This window comes from Chelmon rostratus, chromosome 19, assembly GCF_017976325.1.
Source record: "Chelmon rostratus isolate fCheRos1 chromosome 19, fCheRos1.pri, whole genome shotgun sequence".
In the NCBI taxonomy this organism is placed as follows: Eukaryota; Metazoa; Chordata; class Actinopteri; order Chaetodontiformes; family Chaetodontidae; genus Chelmon; species Chelmon rostratus.
In genome coordinates this window covers 2,903,632-2,922,587 of record NC_055676.1, presented here as the reverse complement: position 1 = coordinate 2,922,587, position 18,956 = coordinate 2,903,632, and the positions used below count along the sequence as shown (strand labels likewise).

Genomic DNA, 18,956 nt, shown 5'->3' with positions numbered 1-18,956 from the left:
AGAAGACCTTCTCTTTCACATAACCGATTCTAGTGCGCTCTACAAACCTTCTGTTTTTTTCCCTCTTGGTTGATAAAGTATGACACAGGAATGTCCAAGACATGTCAAAGACTGTCCTCCCAAGAAAAACAATAGCATTAGTTGCTGGAACACCTCAGATGACCTATTTTAACACTTAACTGATATGAACTGTGTCAGTGAATCCTCAGGAGACAGCGGCTCATTTCCTGTTTTCTACCAAGTTATTTTTGTGCACCAAACCACATCTTAACCACAGTGGGGCCAGATCAGAAAACACTCATGATTTTTTTTTCTTTTTTCTGTTTTCATACAGTCATTTGTAACAGTTTTGGAAGGCACAGAGACATGATGTCTTTGTAAGGCAGTGATAAACAGTGTATCTTGTCTTTTAATTTGAAGGATTTGTTGGAAAGTCTTTGTTTAATTTGTGGGGAAACATTCAAGTTTTATGACCTTAAAAACACACATAGTGTATTTTATAGTTTATGTTTTATTGCTAATTGAACCACTTCTTTATTGACAACATTAGTGAGAGTAATTTTTAGTTAGTTTAGTTTTACTTTGAGACATTTTTCTAGGCAGGTATTTTTTATCTAAAAAAAAATACGACACCTCAATACTTTGAATTAACACAAAACGATTAATGGATTTCAGTCACTAATCAATCAAACTGTTTTTTCCAAACTGATTTTTCATGTTAAAAGATCAAATGAATGAAGTGCTGGGAGCTGTAATACTGACATCTAACTTTGAATAAAGGTTTTATATATTGTAAAAAAAAAAAAAAATGCATTCCTGAATAATATCATAATTCTAAGATGTCTTTGATGATGTGGCTTTTTACGCTGCGGTTGTTTTAAAATGTCATAATAGTCTGACTCATACATACATCTGTCTTGTTTTTGTTGCGCTCTGCCAGAAGGTTAAACTGTGCTGTTAACAAACTGTGACTGACTGAGACCAACAGATCAGCTGCAGTGATGATCTGTCTGAATGCAGCTGAGCAAATTACTGATTCATGATTTGAACGTTGTTGTTCTTTTGAACTTTGACATGAAGTAAAGTCATTGCATTGTTTCCACGTTATTACCAGTGTAATGATGCAAAGCATTAGTATCAGCCCTTTGAATTAAACAAAGCAACTGACATGATTTCATTGTCATAGTTGGAGTGAATTTCTCTGTAAGTCCCAATTACAACTATTTGTGATTAATTTGCAATTAACCCTCACAGGTAAGTCCATGAGTTGTACAACGTAAAGTCAAATTCATTACATCAGGATAAATGGCAGCTGGGTCCCAAAACATACACTAACAAGAATTTTTTTTAAAAAAGAAGAAGCATACGAAGCACAACCCAAACACAAAATGAACTCAGTAACAAACTTCAGAATTCCAACCTCAGGATAGTGGTGTCAAAAAAAAAGGATCAGACTCTAAGGAGACAGTCGGTGACATCACTGCTGAAAACACATGCACTATGTTTGAAGATAAGAGAATAGAGATTTTGAAATAAGCCAAATGAAAACAGAGAGCACATATTTGGAGGTAGATGATTCTCAGCAGGAGCCTTAAACATAAAACCCCTTTTTACCAGTTTTCTCACAGACAAAAGCCACATTTCCACCACAGGAACGAGGAACCTTTGGTGGAACTTTGCCTTTCCATCACAGGGACCAGACTCTAATCTAGATGATACCAAATTGTTGGTTTGTATCAAAGGCAGCAATCTGACCATGGTACCAAGAAAAAAAGGCAAAAGGACAAAGGCGTAACAAGAAAAACTGCTTTAATATAGTTGGTGAATTAAATAACAAAAGACAAAAGAAAATGGATCCTAATAAAACAGAAGAAACTAGAAAAAGAAGCTCCAGAATGTAGGGCCCAGTCTAAAGGAGGTCAAGTTAGCAATGAGGAAACTAAAGCTTCAACCTAACATGGTACAAGCAGATCAGCCTAATCTTCCAAATGACACACACACATGGACTAGCCACAGACACAAAGGAAAACAGGTTTAACAATGCCCCAACATGAATGAGCTACGAAAGACAAGTTAACTCCCAGCAAATGATAAGGACGTCAGACTTTGGGGAATTCTAAATTCAAGCCCCTCCTTCTTCAAAGGAACATCTTCCACATCCTGTGGGCCGTGCTCCTGTTGGCCATCTCTCATCTCCAGGCCATCATTTCAGCAGATCGTGTCTGTTTATGGGGCTACAACAGTGACTTTAAAGTGGAGTGAGAAAAGTTTGGCATTGAAAAAGGACACAGCATCATTAAACTCTGTACTGGCACTGAAACAAGCATTGGTACTGAAAAATAAAATGCATTGTTAAAAAAAGTTTCATTTTATTCTGATGTTTTTTGTATTTTTATGTTTTTCAATGACAGTTTCCTGTTTTTTCTGGTCTTTTTCCTATGACAGTTTTTTTTTTATGCTGCCAGTTTTTTTCTGTGTCACTAGTTTTCAGTTTCTTCTTTGGTGTGGAGAGCAGGGCCAAAGAGAGTGCGACGTGCATATGTGAGGAAATGCTTCTCTGGACCTGAGGCCCTCTCCCGGGCCTCCAGCCTGACCACTCACCTCGCACACAGCACTGACTTTCATGAGTCCACCTGAAACCCTCAAAACACAAACCAGGTGTTCCACATCTAGTTTAAAGTTCACTTTAAAGTTACCGGATTTTATGCTGCTTTGGCAGCTGTCTGTTGGAACAAGCACTAATCTTAGCAAATGTTCCTTATGCTACATCTTTTTAGCCTTTTTTTTGGGGGGGGGGGGGGGGCGTTATTCAGGGTTTGGTTTCAGGAGTAGTTGGCAGCTACTGAATTAGGCTTTTATTAAATAATACACATAGCCTTTTGTGATTTCTGCCTTGTTTAATATTGTACAGCCTTCCTTGGATTTGTTTTCTATCTTTCTATTTGTGTAACTGTAAGATTTCTTTCTGCCGTCTTTTGTACTTAGTACTATAATCTGCTGCATTTTGTTGGACGTCTATATTGGGCTTTACAGAGCTATATAGGATTACCTGTTCTCTCTTCAATTGCTTGCTTGGTTGGCACACATGTAGCCTATTGAGGTTCAGAGTCAAGTTTTGGACATTAACCTTTTGGTAATTTGCTGTGTACTTTTTGATATTAAACAGTTACGTGTTCACCAGTCTGACACATTGTGTGCTGCCTTTTTTCGGGGAATTAATGCCGGGAGCTTTCTTGGCACGCGCATATTTGTGACCAGGAGGGGCGGAGACAGACTGGAAAACAGCAGTGAGCGACGCGCAAACAGGGACAGTCATACTGGAATTCTCCGATTGGTCTTAAGTATTTGACTGACAGTTTATCTGACAAATCACCCAAAAGTATGTCCACACCTAGGATTTAAGCAGATCTCTAAACTGTCAGTGGCAGAGAAACGGCTCAACAGAACAGACTTCGGTTCATCCGTATACTGTAAGATCGTGGAAATGTGGCGCAGCACCGCAACGTGTTGCGACACAATTTCCCTTGACGGGAAGTGGGTGGTACTAAGTCAGAACCACTGGCACGGACGTGATACAAATAATAGCTAAACTTCCTTTACCTTGTTTTGGCAAATGTTCGGTTTTAGTCCCATAAAAAATGGTATTGATCTAGCAAAGATTGTAGCACGGACCAAAACTGACTCCAGTTAGGTAAGTTAAGTAATATCCCATTGCTTTTGCTTGCGGAAACAATATGGCGTTAGCAGGGATGGCAATGCTAACCTGAATATTTAATTCGCGACACTGCATGTACTGTATACATTTTTTGTCTGTTTTTAGAACAACTGAACGTTGGATTAGCCACTATTAGCTGGTTGACATCGTAGCATTTCTTTGTCCAGTTAACGTTAGCGTGATATGTAACTCAGCAAAAGCAAAACGATACTAAGGTCAGATCAGCAACGATTAAGCTAACATTAACTTCGACGTTACGCAATGGTATGCTACTAAGACTATTAGTAAAGTTTTTATGGTCGTAATTATAATGTTGTAGACAGAACCGCCACTATCTATGTTGGCTTTTCCAGTCTGACATTATGTTCTTATTTATATTCCTAGCCAGTCGTCATCATGGTGTCTGCGAGAGTGCTCCAGCTGTTGGTGTTAGCTTGCCTTGCCTCTGCTCGACCTGCAAGAGGAGGTTGGTAACCTCTGTTGGTATTTTATCGAGAATGTGACATTATCAACAGCAACAACGCCATTTTTAGAGGATACCTACGGTCACCTGTGCACCGTCACCACATATCTAGCTAGTTAGTTAGCCCCAACCTCTTCAACTCGGTGTAACTCGGTTGAAGATGAGTTTCTACACGGTGGGGAAACCTGCCGTCAAATGGTGCACATGTGTTCAAGAGTCACACATATGTACAAAGAATAAACGAGACAGGAATGAGGAATAAGACATATTTACAAAGGATAAATCAAACAGGTCCTCATTTGTGGAGGATGTAGAGCACCAGGGGAAAAATATATGAGTGAAGTTAATTTGAGTATTTATCCAGGAAAGGAGCAATGGTTTGGTGATCTTGCAGACTTTTATTTCTCACACTTTAGACTGTGGTAGGAACTGTGGGTCATTTGCTGGCTCAGCAGTCACAGTAATGTGTAAAAAAAATGTTGCTGATGCAAGCACACTACTCATATGTGTATTGCTTTGGTTGAGTTTGATTCTAAAAATTAAATCCCACTGATTTCTTGTTTTGTTGTTGTCTTCAGAGAATGACAACCATTTGGTCATAGCCCCACAGTCTCCAATACTAGAGATTGGGACTAACTTCACAGCTACATGCATGATCATCAACACACCTGAAGTTACTGCAGATGACCTCTACTGGAATCTGTCTAAGACGACTATATCCAAAGGACAGTACACCAAGATCAGCAGATCAGCTCTCAATGTCACCATCCCCATCACCGGCGAAGAGCATGAATGGTTATTTTGCCTCTGCAAGAAAGTGTCACCCTATGTTATCCTGAACGAAGGCAAATTTATTCACGGGATCATCCTCAAAAAAGGCTGTACGTTTCTTTTGTTAGAAATTAAAGCTTATAGCTGTTTTCCAACCATCTCGTAGCTAATGTTTTATAGTGTTAATAATAATAATAATAATGTTTATTCGTTGTTTTATGCTCTGCAAACTTTGTGCAACCTGCCTGCTGTAAAAATCCATGAGTGCTTGCAGACCTCCATCCTGTTCTTATTTTGATGCTCTGTAGTTGTGGGTGCACACAGGTTTACTGTCCTGTGGATGTAAAAAATTGGAAATACTGGAAAAACATGTTTGATGAGAAGTTTACATCACTCTTAAGTCAGAGTTGTCTCTCAAATATTTAACGTATTTAAAAAAAATACAGTTAATGAGTTGACCGCTTGTTATTTTCCCCAATGTCAGATCGTCCAGAGAAGCCTGAGAATCTGTCCTGTGTGGCGGTTCAGGTCAAAACGTCCATCTCTCCCAACATCAGCTGTGAGTGGGAACCAGCAGGACCTCAAACCACAGATGTACCTACAACATACACGTTGAATGTTAACATCATCTCGTGAGTACACCACTGCATGTTTTTGCATCCACCCTAACCCTAATGTAATGTTTTTCTTAGGTTATCATTTGTAGTTTCTGACTTTAATTGCATGAATGTTCATTTACCAGCAGCACGTTACATTTGCATTCAAAGAAATTGCAGCGAACAGCAACAACAAAGGATGTGATGTCAAGTTTCTGATGCGTTTAAGTTCCAACATGTCAGTGTATGAGAGCGATGCTGGTTCTGGTCGTGTGATACAAAGCATACCATAGGCTGCTTTTAATGCCACCCAGCATTTCCTGTAGTTGTTTCAAATTAAAAGCACATCAGGAGAGAGGGATTATTGTTCCCTTTGAGCAGCTAGAGGACTTTTAATGTAAAACACGAGGGAAGAGAGAAATTGGCAACATACAACCAAAGACCCTGGCTAGACTCTTTTCTTTTTTCTTCCCAGGCATTATTTCAAACCATAATGTTTGCTCTTCATGAACAGACAGATAAATTAGAACCAAGTATCATGAAAAGTCAAAGTGAAATTGTTTAAACTAGAAGAATTCTAAGTGTATGTAATGTTGCCTTGGCCTTGCTTTTGAGTTCCTCTGAATTATCTTAAAATCTTTTGTCAACAGCGGTCCGGCCAATTATGTGCAGACGCCTCTAAACCATGCAGAAGTGCCTCTGGAAATTTACCCCAATCATATGACACTAGAGATCTGGGTGGAGGCAAAAAATGATCTTGGAAAAACAGAGTCTGAGCACCTGAAAGAAGATGCTGGCTGGTTTGGTAAGTTAAATAATGAGTAAGGTTTGCACAGTACTGCCATCTTTATGTCTGCTTGTTCTGATCTAGTCCGGTCTAAAACATGTATACCCATATACACCGTAGTCGCAGTGCTGGCTCTGCTTAAATGCAACTTTAATGTGTTAATGCATGAATGCTGATTGATGACCTCTTTCTCGCATGATCATGATAGCTTGTTTTGTCTTTTGTTGCAGTAAAAACAAACCCTCCATCAAATGTCAGAATCATTTCAGAGAAGAGTTTTCCCACCTCCCTTCTCATAAACTGGATTCATCCTATTGTTGAAGAATATCTGAAATTAACATATCAAATCAGATTCTGCCCAGATGGATCTCATAGTTGGACTTATGTAAGTATGTTTCATTTGACCACTGGCACTAATTTCTCATAGCGTACATCATCATAGTAGGAAAAACATAGGTGGAACTGTGGTGCCTCGCTTTAGTTATCCCCTGACTTTTGCTCTTGTCCCAAAAGCAGATTGAAACTTTTAGTAATCCTCTGACTTTGCATCTGCGCCATCTGCAGGTCAAGATTTTAATTTGTCGAATACTTTTTTGTTGGGATCAAGTACAAGTGCAAAACATTCCCACCATCCTCAACTGTATATTGTGGTTAGTATTAATTGGCAAATGTTAGCATGCAAACACACTAAACTAAGATGCTCAACACATAGTGGTGGGTGATGTGGCCAGCAGTCTTCTATCACAGCATGTGTAGGTTTATATCACGGCAACGATATATGTCACGATAGAGGAATTGTTCTGTAAACCTAATGAAGAAATGGCTTAAAATAACCATTCTGTACCATACTTCATTACATTTAAAGCCGCTTTCTCATATGAACTCTGGACAGTGGCAGCAGACTCAGGTCTGGAGGTGCCTCCCATGTGCGAGGAGGACTCTTTGTGTCATTTGATGTCATTTTGTGTTCATATTAGAACTGCATGAATTTAAACATATCTACAACATGAACGTAAAAGTGGAAAGCAAAAGCATAGACAAGTAGAAAAGAGTGTGAAGTTGCTACACTGTGTACCAGGGTAGCACTGCATACACTATGACTGAGTAAATACAGTTTGAGGGGTAGCTTCCACGGTGGTTCCCACAGTTTTGCCAAATCTTGTTAACAGTGTATACTGTCGTATCACCCAAGCCAATCACCACATCAGCCAGGACTGTAATTATATCTTTACTATCTGTGTTCTTCTTTGTGTGTCTTTTCAGTCTTCAGTCAGGTTCATATTTTTGTGTTATTTTGTGTATGTAGATGTCAGATCAATCAACAAGTCTGCTGTTTTGTCTTTTCTATGAAGAGATGTGTTTATGTCTTTAAGGTACCTCTTGTGGACACTGCCAAGTACATACAGTCCTTCAGGCTACAGAACCTTCAGCCAGACACAGTTTATGTCACTCAAGTGCGCTGCAAAAATGCTAGAGAAGGCCACGGTTACTGGAGCGACTGGAGTGCCAACGCTACCAAGAGAACACCAGAGGCCCGTGAGTTTTCAAAAGTATTTGACCACCAAATACAGCAATACAATTGATTATTTGTTCACTTTTTTATAGCTGAATCCTTCCTTGCACTCATTTTTTAAAGCTGTGGCAGCATCTAAACAGAATTTGTGCTGGTCAAAGAAAGCACCGTATTTGGCTTGACTGCCATAGTGTGCAGGCCAGAAACACAAATTGTGCAAATGTTCATGCATTGTACCATCTATGAGGATGGTCCAATGCGACAATGATATTCTAAATGCAAATTTACAGTGGTGAAAAGACTCGCTGAACCTGTGAATCTGCCCTCTGTGCCCACTGTAATGCAGAGTTGTAGATTTGTTTGAATTTTTTTTCCCCTTTGGTTGTAAATCAAGATATTTTGCTTCCCCTTTCCTTTGGCCTAGGACCAACGAGTAAACCGGACTTATGGAAAATCATTACTGAGGGTGATGGCATGAATGAACGACAAGTGGAGTTTATTTGTAAGGTAAATTCCCGCATCACATTCAGTTTCACATTCAACACAAGAAACTATCACACCTAATAATCCTAATATTACTGTTTGCATTGGAAAACATTGAACACCAAAAACAAAATCATGAGAAACTAAAAAAATCTTGCTTGGACAGTGTGTAGAAAGAAAATGTAAAAAGTGTTACTTCATTGTTCAGTAAAAGTCACGTTGCAGGCTATGAATTCACTAAATCAGAAGATGCTTTATATTGTACATAGAGTAGTTCACAAATTTGGCACATTTTCACAGCTGAGTTTGAAAGTGCTAAATGTTAAACATGCTCTTAACTCTTAAAATGCTGCTGCCTCAGCCAGAAAGTCAGTAAGAATGTGCCACATTTTAAGATACATGGCTAACAGTTGGGTTCATATTGTTCATAACAATTATATCATAACTGGTGGACAGGAGTCTGCCGACATAACAGCTGAAAACATAGTTTTCCTGCAAGTTTATGCTTGTTGAGAGACGTTTTGATAAATTACTGTTGTTGGCTTTTTAGTTGCAAAAATTTTATTGCACATACAGTAACGAGCACTCTGGAGCTAGCTGTGCTAAAGCTAATGTTGTTAGCTGTTACGCTAACCATCCGGTGATCTGTATGTTGCATTTATAGCAATTTCTGCCTCGATGCTTTCTGTTTCCCATCAAAATTTCAATGTGCACACAGCACCAGCCTCAGCTCACCAGCTGAAAACAAACTCGTTACTGTGAGGCAAAGTACAGTATTAAGAGAGTAAAGAAGAGAAAAAATAATAATAATTACTGTTGTCTGATTTTTTTTCCATATGTTGTCATGGTGAAATGACCCTAAAAACACTGTATGCAATCTTCTTTATTACTATAAGTGCATTATTTAACAGAATTTGTACAGGAATGATGCTGTCCCAAGTTTTTCATCCAAATAAGCTGCTGATCTGTGTGATCAGTATAATACTGTAGTAAGATAAACTGACTAGTATTTCTGGTGCCTACTAGGTAGGGGAGCAAAGTCTAATTGACTAGTCGACTTAACATTCTGCTTCACATTTTGATGAAACTAAACTAGGAGTCTGGGCTTGCTTCAGTCTCTGTACTGGAGACACTGACTTTATATTAATAATGATTACCTGAGCTCAGAGCAAGACAGTAAACAAACCTGTTGTTGTTTTATCTTTGTATTCAACTGTATCCCTGAAGAGTCTGAAGACTGAAGACTGTTGGTTGAGCAGGAAAACACAGTTGTTTGCAGAGCTTTTTTAGTGTGACCGCCACTCACTGTGTTGACTGAATGTGTTCCTGTGTCCTTTAAAGTAGTTCTAATATCATTAAAATGGCTGAATACACACACAGTGACATAAAATGGATAGTAACCAGAACAAAAGTAAAATTTACTCAAATGGTGTCTTTGAGATAATGCCATCCCTGTTTCTTTTTGGAACCACTTTTTTTCTGTCTCGTCAGTTGTTGTTCTGCACAAGACTTCTTAATGTTATTCTCACTGAGTTGTTAACATACAGCGTGTGACTCTGCTCTGCCAGGATCCTGTGTTTGCCAACGGCAGGATAACAAGATTCGACATAAAGATTCTGGACCTAAAGGATAAAGTCAAGAATGGAAGTTTGGAGTCGGAGAGTATCCCGGTCAACAGGTCGGAGGCAGACAGCCGCTCTGGCCGTCAGAAGATCACTGCCCTTAAACAGATTCACCTGCCTGACGATAAATCCGTTCAAGTGTTTGTCGCCGCCGTCAATTCTGTGGGGTCATCTGCTGAAGCATCGCTAGTCATCCCTGAAAAAGCGTATGGTAGGTGTTCATGGTGACTCTGAACTGCAGAACTTCAGGTCACACTCCAAACCTACAATGTATAATGTAAACCACCGCATGTACAATTTTCAGTGCATGCTGCAACACTGAGCACCACTGTCATTTGTCATATCCAGCACTAAAGCCTTTCACTGCTGGCTGATCCCAGCTACTGTTCATTCAGTGATAGGCTGTCTTTTTCTTTGGCTCTGTCTGTGGAAGAGGACTATAGTAAATGTTGAGATGTTGCAATATCTGGACTGCTAAAGGCCACAGTCACGGCAGGATAAACACAATATAAATATGTCCCTGAGAAAGGGAGAGAGACATACAGGCATGTAGCAGAAGCAATTGGCTTTTCAGTTCAGAAATCATATTAAGAAGTAACATAAAGCTGTGTTTATATTCCTGCAGCCTAGCTTTCAGCAGCATCCTACGCTGTGGTCCTCTGCTCTGCCTTGTCTAATAACATGCATATACACATCAAAGTTGTGTTTTATTCCCTTTGCACTGCTGTCCTTGTCACTGCTAGCTCCACTGATATGTTGGGAAGAGCTGCAAACAGACACGCAGACAAAAATGCCTGTAAGTGGACCTCTTAAAGGTTTGTCAGGCAGCAGGTGTACAGAAGTGTAATCGGTTGCTGAAGTTGCAAACTTAACGTACTACGTCTCTTTGTTATGAGGAGTTTAAGTTTGAAAACTGGAGGGCGTGAGTTGGAACTTGGCATATAGTCCAATACTATATCTGTATCAAGAAGGTCTAAATGTCAGCTGTGTCTTTTAAATGTCTTTTAAAGGATTATACCAGTGTTTATGTTGTGGCCTGTTTAGCACAAATTACACACACTTTACATAACCACCAAGTTGTAGAAGTTTTAGAATGTTGTCATGTGTTTGGCAACCATTAGTTTCCACGTTGTATTCAATTTCTTAGTAAGTTTTAACCCATCACAGTTACATCATACGTGACATCTTTGACTCGTCTAAAAGGGAGATAGAAATCCTCAGTGAATGAGCTGTAGTCCAAGTCAAGTCAACAATGTGATATCAAGTTTATTTCGTGTGTGTGTGTGTTACAGAGTTCCCACCAGTGGAAGAGCTGAAGGTGTGGCCGCATGAAGGCCAGCTGTGGCTGGAATGGAAATCCCCCAAGAATATAGCTGTGTCAGAGTATGTGGTGGAGTGGTTCCCTGGTGATCCAATAGACTGGCAGAGGGAGAACAGAAGCACCACACTCACTGCCATTAAAGGTAATCTCTTTCCTCTAAAGAAGTAAAAATATCTGAGTGGAGTTTATGATGAGTTCAAAATGCCATTAATGTAGTATGTGAAATTTCACCCAAAATCTGTCCTTACTGAGAAGGAACCGCTCACATCCTGTGCATGTGTGTAAATTGGCTGTAAAAAGTCCACCATGGAGAGCAGACTGCTCAGCTTGGATGTACATAGTTACAGTAGATTTTAGGGTTGAATTATAAGTTAAAATTTTCCAGCTTATGTTTATGTATCAGTCCTTTTAAACAAAATAAACTAAAATGTCTAGAAAGGAAATATACTTATTGTAAGCTATTTTATCGAGTTGCCCGTTGCCTGTTAAATGTTCTGAGTGACTTTAAGCTGCTGGTAAGCAGTTACGCAGTTTATATGTCAAGGGCTTTTATTGTGAAAGGTAGAAAAACAGGGAATCTCATGCACTTGGCAGTGTTGGAATCAGTAAAGGGTTATGCATTCTTGGTTCAAACTCGGAGGCAGACCATTAAATTAGCAAAAAGAAATGACATAAATCTATGTTTTTCACTGCAGTGATGGTACGATGCACTCTAGTGGAGATGCAATTAACTGCAGCTTAGCTGGTAAACACTGTATGCAAGTAGCTCCTTAACTAGAAAATCATTGATACTTTTTTACTTTATATGTGTGTTCAAATACTGGTTGAAGACCTCCTAATTCTTCAAGAATTACAAAAAAGTTTATTGTTTCTAACAAAAAACTGAGCTTTTTGTCGTGGTAGTAGCAGTACGCTGCGATAGCAGGCAGCCCTGTATTTTTAGATCCTCGTCCTCTGTCATCTTCAAAACTTGTTAAATCCAAGCTGACAGCAGCTGTTCTCCAGGAAAGAGCAAACTACAAACTTATTACAAACTTAGAACAGCCTCCTTTTGAGCCTATAGGGTGTGTCATACTCAAAAGCTAGATGTGGTCAGGCTGTCACTTGAAACTAACAGCTGATTTAACTCTTCGTCTCACTGTCACATCTAGGCAACCTTAAGAAGTTTGTTTGCTACAATATATCTGTGTATCCAATATACTATGGAAGGACTGGGAAGCCAGCAAGTGTAGAAGCCTTTCTGGAGCAACGAGGTAAGATAAATCTGTCATGGATCATTTTGAAGTTTTGTGAATATTAAAGGCAGGTCAGATTATAAAAATGCTGTCTGCCAGTCCCTAAAATTCATTGTAGTGGCTGAGAGACTCTGCACCATAATCAGCATCTCTTTCTTTCCATGTTTGTGGTCACATTCTTTTGAGAACTGTATTTATAACTGCCATTAGGCAGTGCACTCTCTTACCGTTTACAGTGTCATCTGGTTGCTAAAAACTGGAATTTGTTTCTGATACATGAAGAAAAAAAACTGATTCAAAACCTCGTATATCCCATTTACAGTAATGTGAGACAGTGAAAATCTGAATAAGAAAGCTGGTAACTGTTCCTGAGTCTGTGGAGGTTTGAAATTTCAAAATGAAAACAATTAAAACAAAGAAATAAAATGAAAGGCAATATAACATGTTGCTATATGTTTTTGTATTTTGTCCTTAAATACTTTGTGAAGCTTTCATGCCACATTAATGTCAAATTACAACATGGAAAACACCTGTCCATGTTGTTTTCTATCATTTCACTGTCCAGCAGAGGGCAGCACAGTCCCACTGAGACTAAATGCAAACATCCGTCATGAGTTCTCACTAATTCACTCAGTTCATGGAGAGAAATATTTCAGCAATTGTCACAGAACATGTTTTTCAGTTTTATTTCACTTGATTTCTGTGTTGGATTTGTTTCATTTTGAGCAGTCACAGAGGCTCTGATTGGTCATATTCAGTGTTGTTAGTTGTGTTTATTGCTGTTTGCTTTAGGCTCAGCCTTTTATACCCTGTTCATCTAACAGGGAGAAACTGATTCAGTGACTTTACTTCTAAGCGCTCAGTGGCTGCTGCTTGACACTTCAGGTGTATTGCCTTGAGACGGGCTTCCCTTACACCACGACAGAAGCTAATGTGTAGATATACCTGAACATAAAGGACATGTTGGGTCCTTACCTAACCATTTATTAAGTTTTTGGCGAGGTGGGAGCACGTCAAAAAGTTGCCTCTGGCATGAAGCTGAGTTTCCCAACTTTGCCAACTCATCCACCTGCCCTGCTTTGCTGAGAGACTGCTCTTGAATATCTGGCAGCCTCTTCTTGCCTCTGAATGTCATAAAGGGGGTTGCTGCCTTGCCACGAAGCCGTCTGTTCTATATTTGACATCAGATAAGATAGAGTTGTGTGATTAGCATGCATGATGTTGCTGTTGTGATTGCAGCACCGTTGGAAGGCCCGACTGTCAGACTGAACGGTAAACCAGGACGTAATGAGGCCGAGCTGGTGTGGACCGAGATTCCCCAACAGAGCCGACAAGGCTTCATTACAAACTACACCATATTCTACGCTAGCGGGACTAAAATACATAGTATGTACTGTCATGTGGTAACCTGAATAGGCTTTGGTTTTTGTATTTACAGCTTTCTGTTTGTTGTTGGACTGCAGGCATTCCCAGCTGCCATTCTTACTTGCTGATTTCTGTTTTGCACATTTGCAGACAAAACAGTGCCAGCTAATGTCACGTCATACACTCTGACGTCACTGTCAGGCAACACCAAGTATGACGCGTGGGTCAGGGCTTCAACCATCCAAGGCTCCACCAGAGGCTCTAATCACTCATTCACTACTCTGAAATATGGTGAGTACAACCTGTCCTACACGATGAACTGTTCCAGCTGTGTCAAAAATGTCCCAAAGTCGGTTTAATGCCTAGCTTGGCTTGTTGAGTTGTTGTCTTCTGTGTTTCCCCGCAGCATCAGGAGAGATCGAGGGCATCGTGGTAGGAGTGAGCCTGGGCTTCCTCTTTATTGTCGTTATGATCATGTTGCTCTGTATCAACAAAAAAGATGTGTAAGTTACATTTAGACACGCACGCATTGGGGAGGGACAATATGACCTGATATTTATATTGCAGGATTTTTTTTATTTTTTAAATTTTTTTTATTTTACAGGGACATTATATTACATTACGATATAACAAACATAACAGTTACACTGATTCTACCTGTTTTTATCAGCATTGTAAGGGAGCAGATCTTAAAAATGCAAAAAATGATAAAAAAAAAAAAAAGGCTGATGTGTTTATTGGCTCAAAATAGGAATGAAAATGAGATGTAGGCCTACAGCCACATGGAAGAGTAGCCTGCCTCATGATGTAGGTTAGTTAGTAAATGTAATGTGATTCATTCTCAGACTTAAACAAGGGGTAGGATTAGGCATCTCAACAGCATTTATTTGGCAGAAAACCCAAAGTACATCATATAAGTACAGCAGTCGGTGTACCACGGAGCATGTCTATGAAGCACATTTACATATGGCAGCAACAGACACACATCCTGACGCAGCACGCAGCAGAGGAGGCTTTCCTGTACCAACAAAACCAGCCGATGCACTGCAGTATGAAGTGTGCAGATAACCTTAAATCTGAACATCTGTAAAATATCATTGCTGATTAATTGTGAATGAAAATGTTGCTATTATACTTTATTATAGAGCTACTTCTAGTTCAGATCCACAGTTCCTAAATTTATATATAACCTTCTGTGTTAACTCTCTTACAGCATCAAGAAGAAGTTTTGGCCTCAGATTCCAAACCCTGGAGAGAGCACCATTGGAAACTGGTCTCCTGATTATCCTTTGAAAGTAAGGACCTCTTTTGTACAGACACATGTTAGGGTGCCATCATGTACAGTATTTAATGTACTGCATGTCAGTATAACCAGTAGAGCGTTTTTATCTGTGGCTATTTCTTTGCTTAGTTTCTGTGTTCCCTTTGCAGCCTTTGAATCTTATTTCTGAATCAGTTAGTTCCTGTTGTTTTGTTTGTTTTTTTCCATGCAGTTGTTTGAGCATTTTTTAGCTTGTAACACTACCTTGCAAGCATCTCATAGAAGAGGGGGAGAAACCTCACCATTTGTTTCCTTCCAATTTTCCTGTTCCCTCCTTCATCTCCTTCATCTTCCCATGTAGTATAGAGGAGTTTAGCCTCTGTGAATTAATCCTCGTTTTGAAATGTAATTTTATTTCCATGTGAACTGGGCAGTATTCTGATGTGTCTGTTATTCCTACATTACATGATTGAACCACATGCGCATCCTTTTGGAACGTTCAGAAATGATCGATTCGAGTGTTAGCAGAGTGGGTAGATGAAAAACTTGTCAAAATTCCCTTCATACATCAGTTATACCTCTTGTGAAAAGTCAAACTTGGGGTTCAGTCTAACATTTAAATCTCTTCCACAAATCAGAAGGCATTGGGCTTTAGTTAACAGTAGATTGAAAATAAGCTTTGCTCCAGGTGGTGCATACACATTTAAAAAAGTGACTTCGGTCCTCCCCTCAATGTATTTTCCCTCTCTGTCTTTGGTTTGGTTATCCATTTTTAATTCTCTCTCCCTCACACCACACACACACACACACACACACACAGAGTTGTTGTCTTACTGCTTCAGCTGCAGAATCTTGACCAACAGTTAAACTGATAACGCTGGGTTCAATGGGCAAATAAGCCATATAGAGGTCAATGCATCCATTTTTCAAATTGGGGGTTGGAAATAGAAATAACAGGTGGTCAGCATCCACAGATGAATCATAGTGGTATTTGATTTTAGCCTGGTTGTAATTAAACATTTGAACTTGTCATCCTCTGCAGGCAGAGACCCCGAAGGAGAACTGTCTGTCTGGCATCAGCGTGCTCGATGTGGACGTTTGTGATGCAAAGTGCGTGTTTGAAGAGGACAAGGCCAGTCTGCCTCTGAAGAAGGACAAGTATCTGTCGGAGGAGCACAGCAGCGGTATTGGCGGCTCCTCCTGCATGTCTTCCCCTCGCCAGAGTGTGTCCGACAGCGACGAGGGCGGCGACATGGCCGACACCACGGCCAGCACCGTTCAGTACTCCTCGGTGGTGGCCTCCAATGGCTACAAGGGTCAGACCCCGAGCTCCCAACCCCAGCAGGCCATTTTTTCACGGTCCGAGTCCACGCAGCCCCTGCTGGATTCTGAGGAGAACCCAGACATGTTTCTGCAGGAGGGCAGCAGACAGTCCCAGCGATTCCCACGACAGCCCTGCTTTACACACTCTGCACGGAACCAAGACAGCACTGACGCTGCTGACTTCAACCAGCTGGAGATGGAGCAGCAGGAGGTGCTGGAGCCTCTGGACTTCTGTCCTCTGGAAGAGGACTCTGAGCAGACAACGCCTACAGATGGCCAGTCAGCTGACTGGCCACCAGCAGCGGCAGTCTCCAGCTACATGCCTCAGCTGGGTGGCTACAGGCCACAGTAAAAACAGACAGACCTAAATGTGTTATCTATGTGAATGATTCTGTGCCTTTTGTTAATGTCAAATGTTCATTTCAAGCAGTGAAGAAGATTGTACCTGTATATCTTTTGCACTTAACCAAGTATGAACAGGATGCGTTGGAGCGTACTCTAATGTGCAATGTGAATTAGAGCTCAGCCTGAAGCAGTAGTTTGCTAGCTTGGCACTCACACATAAAAATTTCACAGCCATATCTTTATAGCAAAATAAAGCCCAAAACCTACGCGACACACGTATGTGAGCACTTTGAGCTACTCTGTAAATGTCACACTCTGAACATGACATGTGTGAGCCACAGTTTCAGGAGTGCTGGGCAGCAGGCAGCTTCAGGTTGAAGCCATCTTTCATGTGTGCTTCTGTTTCTGTCTCAGCACTCTCTGACTGTGGCGCTCTCTTGTGGAGGTGTTCTGCCTCTGCAGGGATGTTACATTAAGTTACCCTGACATTGTCATTTAACGCACAGAGTATGTTTTCAGCTCAAGTGTATGCACAGTACATGAATGCAATCAAGTAAGAAAAACGAAGACTGACACATACATGATCCCAGTGCATGTTCAATGAACAAAGTTAACTTTAAAGGCCTTCGAATGGAAATGAAAGGAAATGTAAAAATCCAGTACGTATCAATCAGAGTAATGCACAGTTTCTAGCTCAAATGGCTTCATTTAATTTAAGGAACAATCCACTGCTTTTGTACATCTTTAATGACATTTTTAATGTTCATCTCATTTATAGAAGCGAGCATGATTCCGTTACAGCCAGCAGTGGCCGACGTGAATAATCATCTTAAGATGGACTTTCAGTATTCACCCCAGCCTGTGTCAGAGCGAGCATTACCTCTTCAATTCTTCTTATCTTACAATGCTCAAATACAATATTGAATGTACTTTCACCATAAACAGCTATCCTGTGCTTGTCACTCTGATAACCCTCTGATCCCAGTTACTGAGGATAGCGTGGACTTCATATGTCAGCTCGATGCTCTCCAGTAAACACATGAAAAAACAATAGATTCCTGACATACAGCTTTCAGTAATCGCTGGAAACGGCCTTCGTCTTAACGGCTTGCCTAGCTGCTCTGAATTGTTTCATGGATTGCAGAGTTCTTCTCCATGCGAAGGCAAAAACGAGCATGAAACATCTGTGGGATGAAGTAACTGTCACATGAATGACAAGGACAATTGCTGACTTAATGTGGTGTTAACTTTTTTCAAAACACTATTTTTCAGTGTGAACTGTTGAAGAGGTCACATATTTCATAACCTGCCGACAAAGGTTAAGGGTTTCTCTGTGTACGCTGTAAATGGCTTTCGTTATTAACCGTGAAATAAATGTTTCCAGATATAGAATGCTGCTTCTCCAATGCCGTGCCTCTGTTCGATTTCAGGTGTGTTAGTCTGTTAGTTTAACCGGAGAGACTGGTAACTTGCACATTCTGAGCAAATGAATGAAAAATGATACGTACATTGCACATTTGAGGCGGCAGTCAAAACTTTCGTAAAGAGCATTCAGACAGTGGTGGTTGCCTTATGGCTGTTGCTACTCGGTGTTTGTGGAGCTCACCAACAGGTAAGCCTTCTAAATCACTGTTAATTGGTTGTTATCGTACAGCGCATTTGTCACCGTTAAATTAGGTCAACCCACTTCACATTTTCGTATCACGTGTAGCTTCAGCTTTGAGGGAGAAAGCTTGTTGGCATTGCTAAATTAAAGTCACGTTGTTTAACTGCCACTTATACAGCAAGTGGTAATTACAGGATAATGTCACACTGAATGTGGAGGGGGCAAAGCGGCATGACTCTAATATTAATGATAAGAAGACATAGAAGATTATTATATGCAAGACGAATGGCCCTCTCATTCTTTCTCCAACCAGTAGATACGTGACACGCTGATGTGAAAAGCTTATACTTCTGATCAATCTTCACTTGATGAGTAAAAGAATAAAATAGAATTCAGCTCTGCTTGAATACATGCGTTAATTATGCACAAATCTGATATCAGAGACGATGTAGGTACAGCATGTATACATGAACGCAGTTAGACACCAAACACTTAGTAACATCCCATTGGCTCAGCTTTATGCAGTATGTCCTACGGCACCAGACAGGAG

The 18,956-nt window shown here is 40.3% G+C and overlaps 1 protein-coding gene across 3 annotated transcripts; it reads left to right on the top strand.

Moving 5' to 3' along the window:
* Positions 1 to 3,526: 3,526 nt before the first annotated feature.
* On the top strand, positions 3,527 to 18,186 carry il6st (interleukin 6 cytokine family signal transduce). 3 transcript variants are annotated; one of them, XM_041960576.1, is made up of 16 exons: positions 3,527 to 3,691; positions 4,104 to 4,181; positions 4,757 to 5,059; positions 5,434 to 5,581; positions 6,196 to 6,350; positions 6,563 to 6,717; positions 7,706 to 7,868; positions 8,270 to 8,352; positions 9,897 to 10,161; positions 11,243 to 11,413; positions 12,423 to 12,524; positions 13,746 to 13,892; positions 14,022 to 14,162; positions 14,278 to 14,374; positions 15,085 to 15,166; positions 16,175 to 18,186. In XM_041960576.1, exons 2-16 carry the CDS (start codon positions 4,112 to 4,114, stop codon positions 16,805 to 16,807), a joined length of 2,715 nt encoding a protein of 904 aa, XP_041816510.1. In that variant the 5' UTR covers positions 3,527 to 3,691; positions 4,104 to 4,111; the 3' UTR covers positions 16,808 to 18,186. The 3 variants fall into 3 exon arrangements, with proteins under 3 accessions (XP_041816510.1, XP_041816509.1, XP_041816511.1); XM_041960575.1 differs by having other exon boundaries at positions 4,100 to 4,181; XM_041960577.1 differs by lacking the exon at positions 4,757 to 5,059 and having other exon boundaries at positions 3,528 to 3,691; positions 4,100 to 4,181.
* The last annotated feature ends 770 nt before the right edge of the window (positions 18,187 to 18,956 follow it).

What these genes read in the sequence shown, in the direction of transcription:
- il6st (XM_041960576.1), top strand. Translation starts at nt 4,112, where the DNA reads ATGGTGTCTGCGAGAGTGCTCCAGCTGTTGGTGTTAGCTTGCCTTGCC. An exon ending in CATCCCTGAAAAAGCGTATG is followed by an intron (nt 10,162 to 11,242) that starts GTAGGTGTTCAT and finishes TGTGTGTTACAG; the next exon opens with AGTTCCCACCAGTGGAAGAG. An exon ending in TAGCGGGACTAAAATACATA is followed by an intron (nt 13,893 to 14,021) that starts GTATGTACTGTC and finishes GCACATTTGCAG; the next exon opens with ACAAAACAGTGCCAGCTAAT.